Consider the following 23,854-nt stretch of genomic DNA (forward strand, 5'->3'; position numbering starts at 1 on the left):
AAGTCTTTAAATAGCAGAAAGGAGGAGGTTAGTTTTTGTGTATTTTGTATCTCCTGTTGGACATACAAAGCATTTTGCATGTTGGGATGTCCCAGTCCAACCTCCAGATTGCATTGGCTACACCTGCAGCATAAGCACATGTTCAATTCTACAAACAGATGTTTGCAGTCCTGGAAAGAAGAACTGGGAAACCTTGAGAAATGCATGGAGAATCACTAACTGCAGAGGTCTGTATTTAGACAAGGTTAAATATAGGTGTAAACTCTAAAGAGTGTTTTTGTACCAAACCAGATTTCCTATGTACTAAACATCTCAGTCCTCACCTGTCAAGTTACTTCAGTCAAAACATATTTTCAGTATGCAAATAAGTTAAAGAGTAAACAGGTTAAGTTGCTGCCATATCAGCTGTGTATTGCCTCTTCCATTGATATGAGAACACCTCACCTGCGTTCTCATCAGCAAACATCTGTCTTTGGAACAAAAGTGTGCTTGGATATAACGAGAGCAATATTTTGTCTCCTCCTGATCCATAACCAAGCACACTAATACCGATACTTGGTCTGAACCTCTTGTGGCATTTAATATGATTTTGGTTGTGAGCCAAAGCACCTTTTTTTTCTTTTTCTGCAAAAGTATTGTTACACTGATTGTCTATAGAGCATTGCAGATGGAGTGGACATAAAGTGTACTTCAATTTATTTTAAAAAAAAAGTTCATCTTGTGACATGATTCACTTTGGTTTTAAGGAACCTACTGACAGAAGAAATTGCACTGTTCTGCCTGGTAAGAAGTAAGAACTGGAGCACCTCCAGTTAATAACGGACCTCAGAGATTTCAGGTAATCTTTTTCTTTGCCTGTTAAAAGTTGGGTAGAAACAATGAACAGGGAAACTTGAAATTCTCAAAAGTCTTTTTCAATTAAGAGATTCTATGATTCTATCAAGCCATACAACGAGCAGCTGAGGAAACTGGGGCTGTTTAGTCTGTAGAAAGGGAGATTGAAAGGAAGACTTCATTGCTCATCAAATCTGAAGATTTTTATTTAAGGTCTGAATCATCAAGGCATTGAACCTTAGATTCCCCAACAACTTTTACTCACCTCTGTTGTCTCAAAATCGTGGAGAATACTGCTTACAGAGCTCTGACTCTAGATAGATCCTCTTCCTCACAAATGCAATTACAACCTTATGGCATGGATTTTTGCACTTGTGTTTCATATCAAGGGGCTTAATGTAAGATATGAATGCCACAATGGCACTCTTAGTAGTGAGTGGGTTGGCCATCATGTTGTCCCTCCACAGACTATCACCCTGCATTGCCCTGTCACTATTCCCTTTAGCTGTTACTCTACCATCCCCATTACCTTGTCCTCCCACTCCATCCTTGGTGCCAGCCACGCCACATTTTCCCCTACACCAAACATTTAGACATGATCCTTTTGAGTTTCTTCTGCAGGGCTTTTGTTCACACTGCAGACACAGCTTAGCAGTGTCACTGACCCACAGTTTTTATCCACACCCCCTTCTGACATTCATCTTGCTCACCCAGTCACCTACCCAGACACAACTAGTGTGACTGCATCCTCCCTTCACATGCCTGTCCTTCTCCATAGCTTTAACCTGACTCAGCTGCAAAGGCATGCAGCAAAACAGCTGCTTTGGCTTTTTTCTCCTCTGCCTTTAGCAAACCCTGGATCAAACCTCCTAATCCCTACAAAGGTTACATCCTTCACCCTTTTCCCACAAAGCACTGCTCCTTTCTGACCTCTCACTTTCTACATTCCCCTCTATGACAAGCACCTCATCTTGTTAACAGCTTTAAGCAAAAACAGCCTTTTTGACTTGAGCCAAACCAAACCCAGAGGAAAAACTGCAGGCAGATCTCTTCAAAGTATTTTTATGCTAGGAAATTGCAAAACTGAATTTTCATTCCTGGAATATTTCCTTATATCATAGCTGCATTTCAGCTTATCTACCTATCATCTCTTTTTAAGGTGCTTTATATTCAGTCTTGATTTAGCATGGCCAAAAGTGATGTTTTCTGATTCTCTTCTATACTCATAGTTCGATTCCTGTTCTTGCTTACACTGGCATATTATTATTCCTATGATCTTCAACTTCTTATTAACAACCTACCAGTTCATTCCTTCGAGACAGTAGTATTTTGCATCCAAACACCTATTTCTCTTTGATCATTCTTGTCCTTCAACTTACACTGTTTCTCTTTGATATGCACAAAGAACAAGCCAGCCGTAGCCATGCTCATTACTTGGAGCTCTCAGTCCTGCTCATTCTTCCTCTCTTACGCCTCCAATTCCTCTCATCTTCAGGTCACCAAACAGCTGCCTTGCCTCTTAGCAATCACCAGCCTGCAACCCTGTTCCTCTTTACTGTATGGGCATCACTATTTCTTTTTAACACAAATAACACTCGGTGGACTCATTTGTAAGACTCTCTCATCTTCCAGCCATTTCTTCAAAAGCTACATCAGCTGAAGCAATGATTGGTGCAAATGGCCTGGGGTCATGGCTGGCACACAAGCTTTTTATGGGAGAGGGGCAGGAAGGTATGCAGATGCCTACAATGACTGTAGGCACATATCTTCCCGATTTTATAATTTCTATTTTCCAATTATTGTGCATTGCCTGAATTATTCGATGGTAAACTCCCTGGGGCAGGGATGTTCTGCCTCTAGCTGTGTACATCACTGCCTCTCTGGTCTTCTAATCCCAGCCAAAGCCTCTGTGTGTCACTGCAGCAGCCTCACTGATTCACAGTCCCAGTCATGATGTACATGCTGGAAATCCTCTGTTTGCATCCATTTTCCTGACCCTCTTTCCCATACTTAATGACATTTCTTTCTGAAGCAAGCACAAGATGAGAGGCTCCATTAAATGCACCAACCTGCAAAAGGCTCGTGCGTAAGATGTGCATGTCACATTACATTTTGTTGAACTTCACTCTCACAGTGTTTATCTAAATTTAGTGATATATTATTCTTGAGGAAAACAGGAGCTCCAGGGCAGAGACAGACTCTGGCAGCTGTAAGGAATGATTACTTTCCAGTTTGGCTAATGACATAATCCACTGTGGTTGCAAGTCTTGCTTTCCTCTCTAGATGATGTCAACAATTCCATGAGCTACATGTGTTGTATTCATAAGTGGTACTTAGAAATATGCGTTCTGTAATCTCCTCCTTATGCCTGACACTTTACACATGTTTATCTACAAGGAGTGGTGACATTAGCTTGCTAATTTTGCCAGTGTACTGTACCAGTGAGGGTATGAGAGACTCAGAAGGATATTTAAACTGGCAAAGAAAGAATTATTGACATTAGCCATGAGTACTTTGTAAGGCTCTGTTTTGGACTGTCATTTGTTGGAAAATCTTTGCTGCTGAAAGTCATCCATCATCCCCAGATGGACCTGCAAGCGTTATAGACAACTCTTTTCCCAAATGCCACTCCTCACCAGTGGCTGAAAGTACTTGCCTATCAACATTTGTAAATTAGAAATATAGATATTATTTCTTGACAATGTACAAATGGTATCATAAGACACAGTATTCTTGGCTGCTAAATGGACTTCAGTGGTGGAAAAAAAATCTCTTTTGCCAGAACTCCACCTACATGCCCTTGTTTATACATGTAACTCAGGTTTTCTTTATTAAGTAGACTGTATGCACAATGTTCACATGGTGATGATCCTCAGCAAGAGCTCATACTGCCCATGTAAGTGTTTTTTAAAGAATCAAGCTCTTACCTCTCAAAATTACACTTGTATGGCATTGTTCAATATGTATGGCTGACTACTATAGAAAGCAGCAACAACGGGGTACAATGCACTAATTTTATCCCACTTTGACTTTGAAAATATAATCGGTACTTATAAAAATTGTAAATACTACAGAATCATGCTAGTAGGATTATTCTAAAATGGAAGTGCTAATACATCAAGAAAATAGCTTTGCTAGTCCTAACTGGCTCCTATTATCACCATTATCAGAGAAGATATACCTCTGGCAACAATAATGTGCAGAAACACAAATGAATATATGCAAGAGAGACAAGATTTAAGAAGATGTTTCTTTTTATCTTACAATAAACTTTGTTCTTTTGAGTGCCGCAGTACAAGTAATAAGTGCAAACTCTTATGTCCAGTGGCCATATCTCATCTAGCTAATGAAATGGTAGCCTGGTAAAATACACATAACTACCCATTTTGGCAGTACAATATTCCTCTCTGTATTATGTAGCAAAATACAATCATTCTTGATGCGTTATGTATTTGCAGCATTACCTACAAGTACCCATTGCAAGCAAGTTGTTAAATTAAGAATCACAGCATATGCAGTATCATTATAAAATAGTAATTCAATCACTCAATCAGAATCATCACAGTGTTTGTTTTTTCCCATATGAAAGACAATATCTGATTTACATTATTTCTCTTCAGGCTATGCTATAGAGTCTAATTTTGTATATGACTGCTCTAAATGTTAAATTGCTTGTCTTGAGAAACTTCAGCGACAACAGCATGATGACGTGGGGGTGTTTTCAGGGAGAAAAGTCTACACTTTAGTGTTTGATTTTGGCTGTGGTGAAGATGGCATAAACACCACTGTCCCATCATCAATGACAGTCTTGAGCATCTCTATTGTGTCCTTTTTCATGGAGTTTAGAGCAAACAACTGCTGCCTGCTCCTGCCAGTTGTGCACCCTCCATGTGTTGACAGTGTTGTGTCAGCACCTTGTCAGAGCATTTGAAGCCAGAACCTCACCCCAGGAGTCCCTTCAAATGCAATTGCACACAGCCAAAGCTTCCTGGACTCCACAGGGATTCATCTCATCCTCATCAAGATGACATTGTGCTGACTTTGGGACTGTCACAGCAGCAGTTATAGAAGTATGGCAGACAAACAAACAAAACAGTGGAGAAAGATAACCTATACACTCCACCTACCTTGAGGAGGGCATTTTCATAAATGAAAGCAAATGAACACAGATCTCACTTTTCTTTGATGGAAAGGTACAGATCAAAACAGCAAGATGATAGTGGCTATCTTCTTACTGCCTGCTGAAAAAATGCTCAAGCCTGACACCACAGCAGAAGAGCAATGGTTCTTCATGTAGCTTTCTCTTCCTAGTGAACAAAAGCACAAAATCTAGACATTTCCTCTTCCATCAACATCTTCTGAAGAGAAATTAAGCTAGCTTTTAAGCTGTTTGTGGCGGTAGAGTTGTTTAGTTAAATACAGATGTGAGCCTTAGTCCTCACAAGAACTGCTCCATACTCATAGCAATAATAGTAGTAGTAGAAGTGGTTATGGAAGAAAATAAGAATTAAGTAAGGTGAGACAACTGAAATAATTGCACTGAGACAGCTTCAGAGCTTTTTATATTCTGTTGAGCAGATTAGAGTACTAAGTAAGAAAAAAAGTTCTTAATTCATGCTTTTGAGTTCAATATCTTTGGTTGTTGATTGAAAATGATCAGAATGGAGCAACGTACTTGCAGTAGAGCAAGGTACTGGCTAGAACTGTGTTTAAGTAACTTGAAAGGATTTGTTTGGTATAATTCAGATAATATATGAGTACAGTGTGGATGAGAGGAATCAACTGGAATTGATGAGTGGGTTAAGTCTATTGCTTTCATCTGGTTTGAAATAGAGTTGGTTACCTGCTGTAAAACAGTTTGCTAGATGATGCTCATTCAGTAGGTGAGTCCTGGAACAGTACAACAGAGACTTATCTGCCAGACAACATCTGTTTTGATGGTTCATTCTCAGTATTTAATAAACGACTGAGTCATCCAAAATGCCCTGAGGTAAAATAAATTGTTGCCAGCAGCCTGCTCTCTCACTGGTTTAGTACATCTTAATAGCTATCCTTTGTCTACTGCAAGGTGATTCCTAAACATGTCTTCCAGGGTTTTGTTTGCAAAATAGTAATCAGGAATTTATACAATAAAAGTCTACACTATTTACAAGAGACAGAGCTGGCAATGGAATGACTATCTGGAAACTAACTAGTTGTATCATAAAAGCACAATTTGTTGAATAGGCAAATTAAAGTGTCTGTACCCTCTGCAAAATCCCGATGAGTGGATTTATTTGAGTTGGTGGACATCTGGTTAATCCTAACTGTCTTCACTTGGCTGCTGATGCGAATTCCTCACATTGTGAGGAATTTCTTGTTAGCTGTTAGCTAAAACCAATGAGATTTGACTGAGCTCTCCATGCACGTGGAAGGCAGCCAGGATGTTGTTTGGAGAACACATGCTAGGTGCTTCCTGATCACTTCTCAGCTGTCATCTGTTGCTGACGCTCTGGGTAAAGGCAAAAACTCTCTGCCATATCAAATGGGGTAGATTCATGCCTTTCTGAGTGGAGAAGGCTGCCAAATTTTTTCATTTTGATATTGGTTCTTCAAATAGTTGTCCACTGCTCACTTTAAAAGAGAGGTACTTGGTGCCTATTTTAGTAGCATGTCACTTATTACCAGAAATAGTACTGTTTGCCTTCTTTGGGGCTGGAGTGTCAAAGATAAAGTGCTGACAGCCATCAGAGCATCTCAAACACCTTGATTCCTCAGTATTTCTTGAACTCTGTCTTTCAGGATGGTGACCAATATGCAGAGTAAAAGGGGCATCACTTTCTTGTGTGTTGATTTGTCTGCAGATGAAGATCCATTGGAACTCAATTAGATCTTGCAGCTGTTTTCATCACCAAGAGTTACAAGGTGTTGCTGAGTGGAGGTGAATAGAATTTCATTTCTGGTTCTTCAACAGCTAACAAAAGGTAACCTTGAATAATTTCACCTCTTTCTTGAGATTCTTTACATACATGGGACAGTAGAGTTTCTATGTTGGTTCCAAATATATGTGAGCCCACTATTAAAAAAAAAAAAAAAAAAAAAAGCGTAAAGCTTTCTGTGGCAGATCAATCTTTATCATATGTCTATTTCAGGTATCCAAAGAATGTAGCTCAGGATCTTCACAGCCTAAAAAGTATGGATTAGAGATGAGTCATTCTGATAAATCTGATGTAACAACCATAAATCAGGAGAAGCAATTGGAAAGGCTGACTGCTGTTACATCATTCCACTTGACTGAGTACATTTGTTTGTTTATTACTCCCATTTGCAAGATGGAAGGACCCCACAGGGTTGAAAATTTGAAATATTTTTCTATTATTCAAAACAAAATTCCTATCAGCATTTGTTTTAGAATGTTTATGACAACTGGGCTTGAAGTTTAGACATTTATTGGTGGAACTATTTTCTAAACAATTTTACCAGAGCTCTCTTACTCGTTTAAATCCCGGAAGGATTTGAAAACACCCAACACCTTTTACAAAGTGTTCAGCCCTTAGCTGAATCACATTATTGAATGAGGAAAGGATGTCTTTTTTATTTCAGAGTTCTTTGGATATATTGCTTTCCCCAGAAATCTCATTGTAGCTTACCAAAACTGAGGATAGAAGCAGGTAATTCAATAGCTTCAATTGTTCTGTCCTTTCAAGACACACATTATTTTTGGGTGTAGAAGAAAAAGCTACTTAGCCAACCAAGAAAAATGATGGGTCTCTAAGGTTCTTCTGTGCACCCTCTGCCAGAAACTGGGTGTCAGAATTGCTCAGTCCATATCTCATATTTACAGAAAGAAAAGATGATAGTTAAGAAATGAAATGCATGTACACTAAAAGTAACAACAGCTCCTTATTTATACTGTAGTTCATTTGCAAATAAATACATTTTTTAAAAATAGAGACAAAATTATTGTAGAGTAGAAATCAATAATTCTGAGAGCAGCAGAAACTGTTAAAATGAGCAATTATGTCTTGCACATATATTTACAAATATATGTATGTCTGAAGAAAATTTTCTGTAAATATCCATTGTGTTATCTTGGAATTATTGGACAGGTAGAAGGTAGCAGTAGAACACAAAATCATCTTCTTGTCTGAATTACTGTCACCATGGAACAAATTGGAAAAAAAATTATTTTGTGTCAACCAGTCGCACCCCACTGCACACATGGATGTCTCCTAAAGCCATCAAGATAGTATCTGAACATGTAATCATAGCTGGAACAGTAAGGAATCCTCTTTTTCTGCAATAACCAAACAGCGCATTGAGCCCACAAAAAAACGACCAACATTGTCACTTTCAGTCAAAGTTAGAAACATGATTTCTGCCTTATGGTTTTTGAGATATCTTTTCTTTTTTTATTTTTTTTCTTTCCCTTTTTTTTTTTTTTCCCCAAATGCACAGTTGGGAAATTTTGGAGATGACCTTAGCATACTAAATAACTTGGATAGCTAAGGATAGAACCGCAAGCATTGCGAGTCACCCAAAACTCCAAAGCAGAAACAAAGTGAACTTAAATTACATTTAAATATTTCTAGGCTTATGCAACTGTTCATCCTCTGTTTTTTGTTCTTTTGTTGTTGTTGTTGTTTTTTCCAAATCTTCCTCCTATGCTAAGGATTATGGATTTAATCATGAAATGATTAATGTACTTATCACACTAGAAAGATTTAATTGCTGCAGCCAAGTTATCTGTCTACATATATTTTGTTCAGAATTCACTGTATGGCTCTCATATAAACTTAACAGTTATGTATGTTGTGCTTCTCTAGAAGTAAAACTCTGCTTTGAGAAAAGCAAAACAGTTTTCTTTTTAAAGGCATTCTCTTGCAAGACAGCAAGTACTCCAGGCACCACAAAAATCTGCTGTGAGCAATGGGTGTTCGCTGCCTTGTAGAAAATGCACAGTTGTTGATAGGATTTTTGGTTCATGCATGAATGCAAACAATCCAGCTGGTGACACACCATGAGAGGTGTTCTCCAGGAGTCAGTAGTGGGGCCAGTCCTGCTTTATATCTTTACTGATGATATGTATTAGGGGATTGAGTGCCCTCTCAATAAGTTTGCAGATGATACCAAGTTGGGAGGAAGTGTTAATATGCCTTTGAGAAGGAAGGTCCTACAGAGGGATCCGGATAGGTTGGATGAGCTGCAAGAAGACAAAGTGCTGGATCCTGCACTGTGGTCACACCAACCTCGTACAACATTAAGGCTTGTGGCAGAGTGCCTGGAAATTTACATTGAGGGAAAAGGATCTTGGGGTATTAGTCAACAGCCAGCTGACCATGAGACAGTAGAATGCTTGGGTAGCCAAGGCCAATGGCATCCTGACTTGTAATGAGCAGAGAAAGGGAAGTGATTGTGCCTTGGTACTCAGTGAGGCCACACCTTGAGTACTGTATTTGATTTTGGGCCCCTCACTACAAGAAACATGTTGAGGCCCTGCAGTGCGTACAAAGAGGGGCAATGAAGCTTGAAGGGTCTAGAAAACAAGTCTTACAGAGAGAGGATTGTTCAGTTTAGAAAGGAGGAGGCTCAAGGACAACTTTGTCACTCTCTCCAGCATCCTGAAGGGAGGTTGTAGAGAGGCGGGATTTGGTCTCTTCTCCCAGGTAACAGTGATGAGAGGTAATGGCTTTAAGTTGTACCAGGTGAGTGAAGTTCAGGTTGGACATTAGGAAAACCTTCTTCTCTGAGAGAGTGGTGATACATTGGAACAGGCTGCCTAGGGAAGGTGGTAGACTCATCATCCCTGGAGGTGCTAAAGAAATGTATAAATGGGGCAGTGAGGGATGCAGTTCATTGTTTATAGGTTGATGGTTGAAATAGATTATCATAAAGATCTTTTACAGCTTTAAGGATTCTATGAAAGGGATGAAAGCAACCACTGACTTCATAGAGTTCCTAAGCTCCTTGGGGATAATCCAGTGTCAGGTGGAGAAAAAAACTAACGAGTTATTCTCAGTCATAAGTAATATCCTTTGGAAATATGGGGAAATACAAATATGGCTTAGTTCTAGAGGAACTGATAGGAACACAGTCAAGGCCAAGACAAACTACTCAACAGGGATGAGGCTCTGCCTTTATGGCTGGCAGCATGGGAAGGGGAGGGGCTATGGCAGATGACTTGAATTATGCCAACGGTTGTTCCATACCATGTAATGTTATTTGGAAGGCTAAAGAAGTATGTGGAATTGTGCAGGGGTGGCTGTTTCTTGAAGATTATTGGGTGTCATTTGTTGGGTGATCAGACTCCATTTTGCTGGTAAGCTATTGGTCAGCAGGCAGCTGTATTACTAGCTGAATTAGTAATTGCGCTGTGGATATATGTGTTATTATTGCATTATTGTTTCTGTTTACCTTTTGTGTTTTCTGGGGGAAGCAAGGGAATGGCTGCATGGTGCTGAGTTGCTGCTGGGTTAAACCACGACACCAAAAAAGTCTTCCCCTGCTACTTTCTAGGTCATGTGGATTCTAGTTGTTCTGAAGAGGAGCTGATGTTCTGTGTGTCTACAGTGTTTACTTGCAGGTCACTAATTGTAGGAAGCTCTGCAAAGAACTATGTAATGTGAAACAACAAGAAGGCTTTACCGAAGGAGAATTTGCTTGTTTAGTCTTCAGACAGTAAATTTGTTATCCTAAAGCTGCTATACATATTGCTTTTAGATTTATATTTATAATTTGAGGAAATCATCATTTTCAGTCAATTTTTTTTTTTATTTTTTTTTTTAAGAGAGCAGGATACATTTTTAAAAAGTTAAGGATACATAAGCATGCCTCTGATCTCACCATATTTTTTCCTGCTTGGGGTTTTAATTTTAATGAGAAGCTGTATGGGAAATTGGAATCACAGCCTGAACCTCTGATTAATCAGCTGAGGCAAATGTTGGGGGCAGCTGTGGGAGCACAGGTGAGAGTAATTAAGCTGCGCTTCCGGAAGAGGTGGAGCTTGACTCCACCTCCTCTAGACCTCATTTAAGGGCTGACCACCATTAAGGCAGCTTCTCTTGGAGACTGCTTCTTGGTGGAGATTGCCTCAGCGGTTCCTGGCAGACTGAAGGCTTCTATACGGGTGAGTTTTTCCTGTAAATAACCTTCTGGGTATTTACAACTACCATCTTTTCATTATTGTCACCGTACAGATGTGCTCTGTCTTAGTTCTTCAGCTTTTAAAGGTAAGTTGGACACATTCTTCTTTGCAGGAAGTCTCTGGATTCTAACTGCAGATCGTGGAACAGTTTGTTTTCTAAATGATCATTTGCTAGAAAATGCATTAAAGTACAATTTATCCAGTTTACAGAACATTTTTGTGTGTACAATTATGTTCATAGATGGATGACTCATCTACGTCAGAGTATAGTATTCACTATGCAGGTACGGGATTTTCTGTGCTGCCTGGCTACTGATAGCTGAGAAAGTAGATGTAGTGTGAGCAATTTTAATGGGTCCAATTTAATCCAAACTAAGGGAAAGCTTAGTTGTGCAGGCTGGTAATTGTGGGGGGTCTGTTCAAGCAAGTAGGGGAAAGAGAACATAGTAGATTAAATAGGAGAGGCCAAAGGATTTTGCAAGATACCTTCCTCAGCCTATCTTTCAGATACCTCTCTTCATATGTGCATGGGAAGGGATTCCCTACCCCATACATAAAGAGAAAGGTGCCTGAGAAAACTAATGAATTGTGAGTGTCTTTGGAAGCACTTTATCTCTGTGTCTTCATGTCCTTTTACACATGAGTTTTTTTCATGATGCAATTATTAATCCACTAATATCACTGCAATTTCAAGGAATAGAACCAAGCTGGCAAGGTGATGGAGCCATATATGAAAAGCAAAACTGAAATAAATATGATGTGGTACTACCATAAGTAACTCACTAAGCAGCAGAGTCAGTGATAATTATCTGCTTATGACAGCTACAGCATGAAAGGCCAGCTGTATAAATGCAGAGTCTACAATTTCCAGAACTATAGCACCAAAACACTCCCAAATGTGTTCTTTATAACTGTGAACTCTAAAGGCATTTATTTTAGCTTTAGTTGCGTGAAAAGTAAACTGTACAGAGGATGGTCCAATGGCCACATGTATTTGCTATGTTCTGAGTTTTGCATTTGAATTAGCAAAAAACAGAGATGTACATAAAGTATAGGGGTTCTGCTGGTATGAAAATTGAAACTGTGAAGTAAAATTGGACTCTAACCCCATGCAAGAGTTTTTGCAAGATGTTTCAACAAGGAATTTTTCCCATGTTTTGGAGGTAGGAAAACAGTGGATTGCCACTGTAAGATCTGAAGCAGGACAGAAACATTCCCCTCAGCAGGAGCAGAAATAGATGCCTGGAGGAGATGCACAGGAGAACCCAGGCAACCTGAGTCTCATTCCCTTCTTTGCTTCTTAGCAGTGTGATAGTAAGATCCAAAGAGGATTGCTGTGGGTTAAACCGTCAATGTGGGATATAAAGCAGTAATAAATATCTTCAGTAAGAGCAAGTTATGTGTGTGTTCTGTTGTGCATGTTTTGGGTGGCTTTTTTTTTGCCCTACAATTCCAGATTTGTTTCCACCAGGAAAATTGCTTATTGACAGCATCAATCTCTTCTGAGCTCTCACAGAGGCCCAGACTGGCCTTGTGCTAAATATAAAACTGGCATGGTTTGCTCTTTTCGGCGATGAAAATGATATTGCCCCTCTCAGCCCCCCACACACCCCCACTGCATACTGGGGGCCTGGATCTGTCTCCAGTGAACAGGAGTGATTAATGAGTGTGCAGCTCATTTTTGGAACTAATTAATTATGTTGTGGAAAGAAGATCGACTCTCCTTCTCCTTCTAGCCCCTGCCTTCCCCAATCCTTGCTAATCTTGCTTTCTGGATAACAGGCAAAATGAGGAAGGTGTTTAGCAGTCTCAGTTGTCTCTCTGATTCAAATCACAGAATGAAGCCAGACAGCAAAACAAGTGCAAATCAGGCAAAGGCTGCTTGCTCTGCTTGTGCTTTCTCTGCAAGAATCAGTTTCAAATATGAGGTGGGTTTTTTTTTTCTGTTGCAATTAACTAAGAAAAATATTTCAAAGCTGTATAATTAAAGGCCAGCATTTTATTAGGGTTTAAAATAGCCTTTATGAAATCTACTCCTGCCACTGGTAATTACAATGTACATCTTAATATACCTCTGCTAGGCCTGAGCTGGAGATAACAGTCCTGTGTGTATTGCATTTGGCTTGTGCATAGAAGGTAAAATCCTTTATCTTATCTCAATCTCCACACAACAACCAGCCTCTCTTCCAATTCAGCCCTAATCTTCTTAGTAAATAATACTGATATTTTTCACCATAACAAAAATGGAGCTGCCAGATTCAGACTGATAACACCTCTCATTTACACACCATTCTATGTCAAAATCTGCCTGATTTTTCTTAATCTCTTTAACTCATCAAAAAAATACTTTTTTACATTCAGCCATGGTAAGTTCTTTGCTACCAAATAATATTCTTATAAATAAATCCGTTGACTACAGCTGTCTCTTTGGATAGATATTGGAACTCCTCTTATTCCTGGCTTGCTTCCTTGAGAGATGACAAAATATTGTTGATCAATTTAAATTTGCTGTAAAGTTTGGTATTCTAGCAAAATTATCTAAAAGGAGTGTTTAACTGAGAGTATGCCCAAAAGGCATTCTTTTTTTTCTTCTCCGTAGGATGTCATCTCAGTTCACTTCTCTTATGAATGCTGTCTTTGCACTTCCATCTTTCCCTTTGCAATGGCTTATCTTTTAAACAAGAGAAATTATTATCTAAAACCTTGGATTTCTGAAATTGAAAAAAAAAGAGAGAGAATGACAGTAAAAAATTCTCAGTAGCAGAATTTTTGTTCACAGTGAATGAATGGAAATTATATACTTAAATATGACTACTTTATTTCTGCTGCATCATTTGGGTGCTTGGCCTGAAATGGCAAACCATCCATGTAAGCAAATGCTGGACTCAGTTTTACACCAAACCTGCTTTCATCCACTGCCATGCAACAGCAAGAGAGATGTATCTCACCAGCAGTTTTTATGCCAAACTTCCCCTATCAGACAAAAGCAATCTGAAAACCTGTAGCAGCATATGACCCAGATTTGTCAGGTGTTGCAGCTGGAAATAATAGATATTTGTCTTCTGTAGTCTGTGGATCTGACAAACCAATTCTATCTCAGGGAAAAATTGTATGGAATGTTTTTAAAAGTAGGGCAGAAGTGGCTTTGTTCCACTAACTTTACGGAGGTTTGTTGAAGGCCTTTTTTTTATACTACTCTTTCTTTCTTAAAGTTGGCAATTTTTTCCAGAAGCAAGGCTGTACATGTGCATTTCAAAGAAGTAAGATAGTATTTTGAGACTTGAAATCTTGTTCACGTGCTTTCAGAGTGCAGATCTGGTTCTTTTAGTAGCAAATTAACTACAATTAACATCACCATCCACAGCGGGGTTACGGAAAAGATGAACCATATTTTTTTTGTAATCTGTCTTCTTTGTACCACTCTGGGAATGGAAAGAGCTTGTAATATCAGTAAGGAAAAAGCTGGCAAATCTTTTTCAGGCTAGTAGGGATTGGGATATGTGGTTTACATGAGATGTCAGGCATTGCTCTTGGCCAGTAGATGACCGCCTCTGCATCTGGTCCAGTTTAAATACATCTTTTCTGAGACTGTGTAACAGGATTCTATTAAGGCTAATGGTGGGGCCTTGTCACTGGCTTTCATGATGGACCCAGTCCTCTTCTGTTCACCTAAAATACAGTTTCTTATGAATCCCAAGATACACATGTGCTTTTTTACTGAGGTATTTCACTGGTTGCTTCAGGTTGTGCTATGACTGACAGATTACCAGGACTTCCCCTCTAGCTCAGATTTTTCTAACTGATTCACAATTTTTGTTATTAGTTTCCAAAAGCATTATCTTCATTTGGGGATAAGTGACCAAATTCGTTATCTTCAAAATCCTGCTTCTCATCCTACTCCTATTATACCTGTCCTTACTGTCATCCAGCCTTTTTCTGCATGATATCCCTTCTCTCCTGTGTATTGATAGTGCCAGCCTATGTAGTATCACCACATTCCTAGTATTTGTGTCGTGGTCATAAATGAAATAAGATCAAACTCAAGGCTGATCCATAAATAATTCCACTGCTAACTGGTAGCCTTCATGATACTTTCCCTTTCAACACTATCTTTTGCTGTCGTTCCTTCAGACCGTCTTTTACCTATCTTTCAATTCCTCTACTAATCCCTATCTTCTCCAGCTTAACAAATAATTTCCCATGTGGCACCATACCATGTGCTTTACTGAAGTCTAGATAGATGTGATCGACTCTATTTCCTTTGTCTAGAAAATCAGCTATCTTATCGAAGGAAGCTATTAAGTTAGTCTGACCAGATCTTGTTTTATTATATTTTCTATCACACTGGATCCAATATTTCCTTCACCTCCATGTCTTTATTTATCTGTTCCCTCAAAATCTGTTCTAAGACCCTTTGTACTTGAGGGATTAACTTAGGTTAATGAATCAGTATTTGTCTAAATTTTCTCTCTTCTTTTTCTCTCATTCAGTATACTTGCTGTTCTCCTACCATATAATGCTATCGTCTTTGCACGTGTAGATTTAAAACTGTGTGTTCCTGAGGCTTTTATGTTGTTTCAGAAACTCAGAATAATGGCAACAGTTTCATGATTACACACATTGGACTCCTTCCATTATGAGTATGTGGTTATTTCAGTTCTTGTTATTTGCATGGCCATCACCCTGGAGTCAGTGCTTTCATGTGGCTGAAAACATGGCAGTGTTTTTTCTACTTTTTTTTTGTTTTCTTCCCCCAAAGCACAGTGACACCCCTCAGCATACTGGCTCTGCTTATGTAGCTGAATGAAATTCTCCAATTTGATTTAATGGTATGCATTGTAAGAGCTAACTCAGCTAAGATTCTGGGCTATGTTCACAAACAGTCGTTCTTGATTTCCAAAACAAAGATTTACCTTCTGCCTAGTCTTTATTTCCACTTAATAAGTATTTTCTAATTTCTAATACCTTTCACTAAGCATTATGGTTTTGTTTTAACTGGGTATCTTGCTTTGTTTTCCTCCCAATCTTGAGCAAAAAAGCAAAGTGCCACCAGTAGAATTAGGTCAACTATCCAATAGCATTTACCTTCTAAGTAGGAAAAACGATCTGGAGTTCTTACTCGCACTCATCTGTACACCGTGCATCTTGTTGGTAACTATTTAAATGGAAAAAATTTTTCAGAGACATGCAAGAGGTATGAGATCACCATCAGTGTTCAGACCAGTCTGACTGCAAAGGTAACAAGTACACAACAGGATAAATCAAAAAATAATAATTCAGTATTTATAAATTGACGAGCCTGTATTTTGTTGAAGTAAATGGTCTGTATGCTTTCCTGGAAATGAATTCCCTTTGCATAAGAAGGAAAGAATGCAAAAGAAGAGGGAAAACTTTGACAAAGTTTTTTCTTGTTTATTCAGTGTATGTATTCAGTATATCATGTGTGTGGGTCCCATGCTGCACAATATAGCCAACCCTCTGAGACAGACCAGTGCTAGGGCTGCCAAGAATACCCTCCACAGCCACTTTTTTTTGGATGAATTCGTTGTGCTGGTGAATTTAGCTGCGAGCATGGGGCAAAAGTATCAAGCAGAAAGCATTCTGCTTCAGTACCCATTTGCTAGGTTCCCAGGTGGTCTCAGTTCTCCACCTCTACCACTGAACACACAGTTTGTAGCTCAGACTTTGAACTATCTCCTGCAAGACAGGAGCTGGAGGACACCCAAGAAACCATGTTTGCTGTTGGTAAGCAGTCAGTTGAGTGCTCAGAGGGCCAATATAACTATGCAAATTCCACTCTCCTGCATAAGACCATAGAGCAGGTGTTCCCCAAACTCTCACCTTGAAGGTCTTTCTTATGAGGATGGCTAAGCTGCTTGGTGGCACAGGGGGTAGAAAGGAAAGGTGAGAAAGTTTCCATGCTTGTGCTGTGGGGTAAAATGGGAGGAGCGGACAGAGCTGGGTCTGTTTTTCCCAGAATTAACAAAATTCACTGCGCAACACTGGGAGGAATAGACTTTGTGACTGTTGCTGAACTGTAGCCATACTGATGACAGGTATTGGGGTCCTGCACTGAGATGGGAAGGTATTTTTTTTTTCTTTGTCCTTCATTAAATAATACCAAGTGGATCCAGATCACTTTGGTCAAGAAATACAAAAACAGCAGGGGTGTGATTAGGAAGGAAAAGGAGCCGAGGTTTGAGGTGGGCTGTTTTGCTAAGAAAACTGAAGAAAAATTCAGTTGGGAAGAATGTTTTGAAGTTTGTACCTCATGCCAGTGATTAAGATTCTATTTAGCATAAAGTAGGAATGCCCTTTGCTGAACCACTGCTCTGTTGGACGCTCATCTCTACAACAAGCAAAAAAGAAAGATGATAGGGAATAAATACCAGAAATTCAGTACTAACCCTGAGGACTCAAATCTCCCTCTTTTTTCTGTCTTAGGAATTCTACAACAGCAATTTTGGTTAAAATATTTGTGCAAATAAGTCTCAGTGTTCATACCATTTCTTTCCTTTCGAATATTTGTGGAATACTAAAAAATAAGAGAGAGAAGATAGGCACCCCTCCTAGTACAAGCCTACAGTTTCAAATATTTCTTCCTTTTTTCTCCCTTTTTCTTTTCCTCTTTCTTTTTCTTTTTTTTTTTTTTTTCTTTTTTTTTTTTTTTTTTTTAAGCCGCTGTTTGCCTGGGTTTATTGATCTCCTACCTCCCTGTGAGCTGTCACCCAAAAACAATCCTGTTTTCCATCAGGTGGCGAATGAGGTTTGATTGGTATCCAGTTAGACAGATACACTGCAAAAGCAAAATGATTGCAACACAGTGTACTCTGAGATTTTTTTTAAACTTCTTAGTTTTGTAAAAATTAACTGGCCTATATCTGAAATATACCTGCTTCAATTGTGTGTGTGTAAGTATTTTTGATTCTATGATTTGCCCTGTGCAGTTAATTGGGCTGGTGAAGTGATTTATGAAATTATTTTAGCAATTTGTACTTTTTTTAAAAAAAATAAAGAGCTTTTACAGTGTTGATAGAAATGTGGGTGTTGAAAAGTTTATTTTCTGACCAATATTTAAGGATCAAGTGAAGTTCATGTTACATAGGCCCCGTATTTTTATAGGGACTCTGCCAGATGTCAGAGACAACATTTACAAATGAGTACATGGCTTTTGCTTACACTTTCTGAACTTTGAAGTTTCTGCTGCCTTCCTGCTGAGAAGAACGCATTCAAGTTCAAGTGGGATATAGAATTGTTATTTAAATCTTACAGTCAAATTAGACCCTACAGACATGATTGTATAGCATTATTGTCTCAGTCCCCATGAAGTTAAGTGTTCTCATACTAAATATGATGTGTTTCAGCTTACCACCTGCTGCACAAGTATTCATCACGTTGTTAAAAGATATCAGACAAAGTGGTGTTTTATTTATTTTTACACGTCAGTTATTTTTAGTGGTAATGCTGGTGTCACACTACTGCTTTTTCCTGTATGTCACGGGAACACGAAACTGCTACCTGAAGTTTCAGCCATGCTCATGATAATAGCCTACAGGCTTTTCTCAAAGATTGGGACTGTGTTTTTCGCTGTGTCTTGCCTTTGAGGAAGGATCATTTCAACTTGGAGTGATGCTCTTGGGAGAAGTGTGCTTCTGCATGTAAGTTTCAGTTGTGGCCCAAAGCTAAGATACTGAGGAAATGGTGGAGCTGAGAGCTGCTGGACAACAACAGGGATCAGGGGTAGAGGGAGGTCTGCAAGTCTATAGAGGTAGGACCTTCATGTCACGGGTTGGCCAGAATGACTTCTAAAGGATTGACTGCTCAGAAGTCGTGGTTCCATTGAGATAAATTGCATGGCAAACACTCAACTGGATTTCACCTGACTTTCCTTTTGAAAGAAAGGGAAGCAGAAAATGTCAAAATAATCAATTTCAACATTGTTTCAGTTTCATTTCTCACTTGAAATGATTTTTTTCTCTTTTGTATTACATTTTCGCTAATACAAATATATTGCTCCAGGAAAAATAAAAAATAAAAATAAAAAACATAAAAATAAAACCCATCTAAATGTGATATTATGAATGGCCTTGGACAGTTTTAAATAGTATTTTGTGACAAATTTTGAAATATCCACCTTTTATTCGTAGCACAGAATGAAACTCTTGTTGCCAAAACTATGTCTGTGTAGCCTCAGACAAAGCCTGCAGGTGCTTTGAGCAGTAAAGAATGACATGGCCTGCTTGTCTCTGTAGCTATCCATATTGGATTTTGAAGAATGTTCTTTAACAGATTCTGTGATTTCTAAGAGAACTTGGTCTGTACCTCTCTAAAGTTCCCGGAACTGGTGGGAGTTTAGGCTGCATATGGAGAGTTTCTGTACTGTTATCACAAGTATTTGTTCCTTTCCTTAGTAGGGTGTTACATAACTCTGGAACACATTTGTAGGAAGGCAACACCAGAACGTGGGATGAGATGAGATGAGGGCACTTCTGATCTTAACATTAATTACAGTGAGCTATAAAAGCAGCAAACAGATGTGATAGAAGATCATTTCTTTCTTTTTCTTTTTTGGCAGTGATTAAGTAAAATGTATTTTGCATCAGTTCCTCATTGCACACCTGTATAAATCATGCAATCTTGTTCTTGGGTAGGCAATGTTTTTTAAAACAGCATAGCTGTCAATTGCTTGGATAATGGCACATTTTGTGATACTATCAAGTGACATATAACTTGTTAATCTGCATTCAAAAAATATTGACGAGAATTGCACTATAATTAAATGACAATAATAATGAGACAAATATTAGCTGCTGCCATCAATTATGTAAGATGGAGTGTTTATTATATATTTTTCCTAAAAGCCTTGCCTGTGTTTGGAAAGGTATTTCATTCCAAACCATGCAGGTGCTTTTAACACTCAGAAAGATCATAACTTCAGAATTCATGTTCAGATGTTCAAGCCCTGCCCAGAGGACAAGTTCTGTGTGCAAGAGATTTTCTAAGACTTTGCAGTGTTCTTTTTGAAGGTATTTTATTAATCACTTCAATACAATCTGTTTCTGTTTGCTCTTCTTGTTGTTTTGTTTCGTGTCTGTGTCATTAAGATGTTTCAAACAGTCGGGCTGGATCAAGGGATAAAATTGTGCTCACTTCCACATAAATGTTTTGTTGACTACAGAGCATTGTTGATGGCTGCTGTCTCTGGGTGAGGGCACATTTCCTCATCACAATCCACTTAATGCAGTTTTCAAAACGCGACACTACTAATGACGCACAAAAATGTTTATATGTGAAATATCAACATCCAGTTTTTCAGTGGTAAAGCAACCATACTCTGCTGTGTGTATCTCAGCAGAGGGTCTGATTCTGCTTTCAGATGCATCAGAGCAGCAGCACTAGCATAGAGACAGAATTGGACCCATGTATGCACTCCACCCACATGTGACCAAGAAGCCATCCATTGCAAATCTGTGTGAGAATGACTAGTACATTTTCTAAATAGAAAACTATTTCTAGCGAGGTCTCCCGGAGACTTATTTGTATGTCATTATTTATTTTTAAATGATTTACAAGGGAGCATAGACGCTGTGGTGACAAAGCATGGTGTTGGTGTGCTTTTCAGGAAAATAAAAACAAGCTGAACGTGAGGAACGGCAGAAGGAGATCCTGAGTCCAAGTGACTGAAGTAAAATGTTGAGAGGAAGGTTCGTATTGAAGAATACAAATTTGTGCACATGGATTTCGAAACCAGTCCTGACTTCATGTATACAATGCGGATCATTCTGCTGCTCAGTAAATATGTATGTGTGAGCATCCTGAAAACTGTCTGTGGTTTTGATCTCCCAACTCACTCATCCCCAGCCTTAGGGAAGAACAAGACAAAATACAGAGAAGCAAGGCTTGTACAGGAGCAAGTAGGAATAGACTGGGATTTCTCACCCTGGAAAGATATAACTGAGGGCGATGTAATGGAAATCTTCAGAATCACAAATGGTATGAAGCAGGTGAGGAGGGAATCGCTGTTTGTGGTTTCCTGTAACTCAGCAGCCAAAGAGAACACATGAAATAATCAAGTGGAAATACATAGAAAGCAAAAGGAAACTCGTTTTCCTCTCCATTCTTAAACTGCTCTTACTCTTTGCAACAGGGTATTGTGGATGTTTGCATGGATTCAAAGTATTTGGATCAAGTCATAGGCAAACGGTCCATGAAAAGCTGTTGAAACACAAAAGCATCACCTTCAGCTCAGAAGTCATTGATTTGCAAGTTGCTGTAAGGAGAGAGAGCACATAATGAAATTAATGCCTTTGGCTTGCCTTTTTCTTATAAGATCTGCTCCTAGACCTTCCTAGAGATGGGATAGAGTATTGGGTTATTCTTATAAATTTGAAAAAGTATTTTTTTTCTTAGTTTAAGAGGGAGTCCCAGTTGATAGTAATTTCCCTTATACTGCAGTGTCCAGTGTGCCACAACTCTTCAACAACACTTCCATTAATTGCGTGAACTCAGAAGTTCTGAAGCAGCTTCAGAGAAGTGTGCTTTAGGGGTCATCAGTCAGTTCAACCTCCGTTAGGCTTACTGAGGATCTGCTTTGTGCATTTGGCTTTTAGTGTCTCCATACCAGGGTAGACAGAGGAGAACTGGTTGTTTCTGGACCATCCCTCAACACAAACTGTGTCAGATCTTAAATGTATCCTGCTTTGAAGAAGACAAAATTGTGCAAACCACACAACACTGAGGGGCAGAGCATTTGCAGAGCTCTTCAGTTGTTCTTGTGCCCATTGCACGACTTACTGAGGGTGGTTTCTATGTCAGAGCAACAGGACAGAAGTGTTGCATAAATGCTTGGTCAAATTCTCTTGGAATGTAGGAAGCCATAAGATTTCAAGATAAGACTAAAAAGAGGAAAAACTAATTCTAAAGCATAGGAAAAAGAAAAAAGCTGGCAGGCTATGAGAAACTCAGTGTTGATCAGTGGTACTTATGAGAAGAAGCTGTGCTAACTTTATATATGCAAGAAGTAACTAGCACTAAATAGGCAAACATTAAAAGGGGGAAATGCTCTTTTAAATGATAATACTTTTCTCAGATAGGAAATATCCGCAGGTAACACTGTAAATGGAAAGAAGTTAAAACGTGATTACCAAATGTTTTGCATTGGTAAGGAGAGAAAAACAAACAATTGCTTGTCAGGATGTTCACTGACAGGGTTACACAAGGAGCATGAGCCTATTTTGGAACCTGCCTGCTCTCTGTGTATTATCTCAACTGCACATTACAAATATGCAAAGCAGTCCAGTCGGTGTTTATGAAGGGTGGATAAAGCAGGCGGATGAACTTGTTTAGGTGGAAATAGAAACTGGTTTCTAATCTGGTCTTTTCTTTTTTTAAGTACTCTTTCTCTGAACTTTTTGTTTCTGAAGTTTAGTAAAACCTGAGATTCACATACTTCTGCATTTCCTGTTTTTTGACCAGTAGAGGAAACAGAAATACTGAAATACTGTAAGATGTTATTTTTAAAATATTTCCACACACTACACCAGGAAGTTTTGGAAATCTTGCAAGAGGTCTAATCCTGCAGTCTATAAAATCCAAAAGTGGTTGGAAAAATTTACCCAGTCTTTCAGGTAATTACATTTGTATCTGATGAGGATCAAAATAGATAGACAACAGTCTATTAGCGTGAAAAATAATAATTTACGTGTGCAATTGCAGTTGCCTCTGGAGAACTTAATTCCCTGGTGGGAAATAGGTCTTAACCTGTGCTGCAACTTGAGGCCAGATGCCAGGGAGCTGTGAGAGGGGTTGGAGTCTGAGTGACCACAGGAAGCAACAGGTAGAAGGGTCAGTAGTAGGTATCCGTAGGTGCAGAAAAGGGCGTCCACTGCTTTCTGAAACATGGTAGTGAGAGTGGGATGTCAGCATGGGATGGATGGACAGTTGATGGACTCTCTCTAAGAGAGTTGAGAAGAAGGCAGGCAGTCAGGAACTAGAGAAGACAACAACAGCAGTCCAGAGGTAGAGAAGGTGCAGGGAGTAGAAAGCGTAGAGAGCAATACAGTATATGTGTGGGACAGATTGTCTGTATATGTTGTTCATAAGAAAGGAGGTGGGTAGCAGAACATGGGGCAGAGAAATATAAGCTACGGAGAAAAGAAGAGTAGACCAAGAATTTTTTACAGTGATTTCAAGGAGTGTTATACAGAGGTGTGCTATGAGGTAGACGATAGTCAGAGGTAGACGATAGTCAGAGGGTGAGCCTGCAATGAATTAACTGTCAAGTGTTAACATGATTCACTCTGAAGAGTGATAGATGTATCTATCCTAGAGAACACAGTCAAAGGACAAAAAGAAAAGCAAGACCTTAGTTCAGGTTGCAGTATTCTGCTTTCAGTCTTTGTTTCTGAACCATGTTCTTCCCTCATTCCTGGAGCTGGATGTTAAGTTGTCCAAGTGAACGGCTAAAGGGGAAAAGTTGCTACAGAAAAGCCGGAGTATCACTCAGTAAGAAGTAGCTGGCATATGTAGTCCAGTCTTAGTTTATGGCTGCATTGGTATTTTATGCTTTAAATGTTAATGTAAACTTAATGATATTTTTAATGAATGTTAGTCTAAAGCTAGATAAGGAATTGTTCCAATATGTTTAACATTTGAAAGGGTATTTGGATTAGTGGGACAGGTAAATGTTTTCCATGTTGTGAAATATTGTGATATGTTTTAGAAAACTTCAGATGTGACTGTATATGGAAATCATTTTTGAAGTAATGTGAAGTTTACTTTTTGTTAAGCCATTAGTAAAACATAAGAAACTAAAACCACTCCAAAAAAGCAGAACATTTTGTATCATTGGGCAGATGCATTTTTAAGCTCCCCTAGCATATTCTAGTACGAAAATGT

At 38.9% G+C, this 23,854-nt stretch overlaps 1 protein-coding gene and 1 long non-coding RNA gene across 13 annotated transcripts in view; one reads left to right on the forward strand and one right to left on the reverse strand.

The window, feature by feature from the left end:
* LOC107311198 (uncharacterized) overlaps positions 1-23,854 on the reverse strand; it is a 125,607-nt gene that overhangs the window by 64,837 nt on the left and 36,916 nt on the right. For 3 of the 11 annotated variants that reach the window (XR_014944591.1, XR_014944594.1, XR_014944595.1), the window contains exon 3: positions 4,051-6,889. The exons of 7 other annotated variants lie outside the window; for them this stretch is intronic. Coding sequence is in view for 1 of the 4 variants with exons in the window: in XM_085543104.1 (XP_085399230.1) it covers positions 6,732-6,889 (158 nt within the window). In the remaining 3 variants the exon portion in view is untranslated. Of the gene's footprint in view, positions 1-4,050; positions 6,890-23,854 lie in introns of those variants that run through there. One more of the 11 variants, XM_085543104.1, reaches the window with a different exon arrangement.
* Positions 725-20,779, forward strand: LOC146761322 (uncharacterized). Of its 2 annotated transcripts, XR_014944607.1 has the most exons (3): positions 725-838; positions 6,678-6,797; positions 20,580-20,779. It is a non-coding gene; the product is annotated as an uncharacterized LOC146761322 (long non-coding RNA). The 2 variants fall into 2 exon arrangements; XR_014944606.1 differs by lacking the exon at positions 20,580-20,779 and having other exon boundaries at positions 6,678-6,916.

Source organism: Coturnix japonica, chromosome 3 (genome assembly GCF_054131305.1).
Source record: "Coturnix japonica strain WE chromosome 3, WE-NBRP24, whole genome shotgun sequence".
Taxonomy (NCBI): Eukaryota; Metazoa; Chordata; class Aves; order Galliformes; family Phasianidae; genus Coturnix; species Coturnix japonica.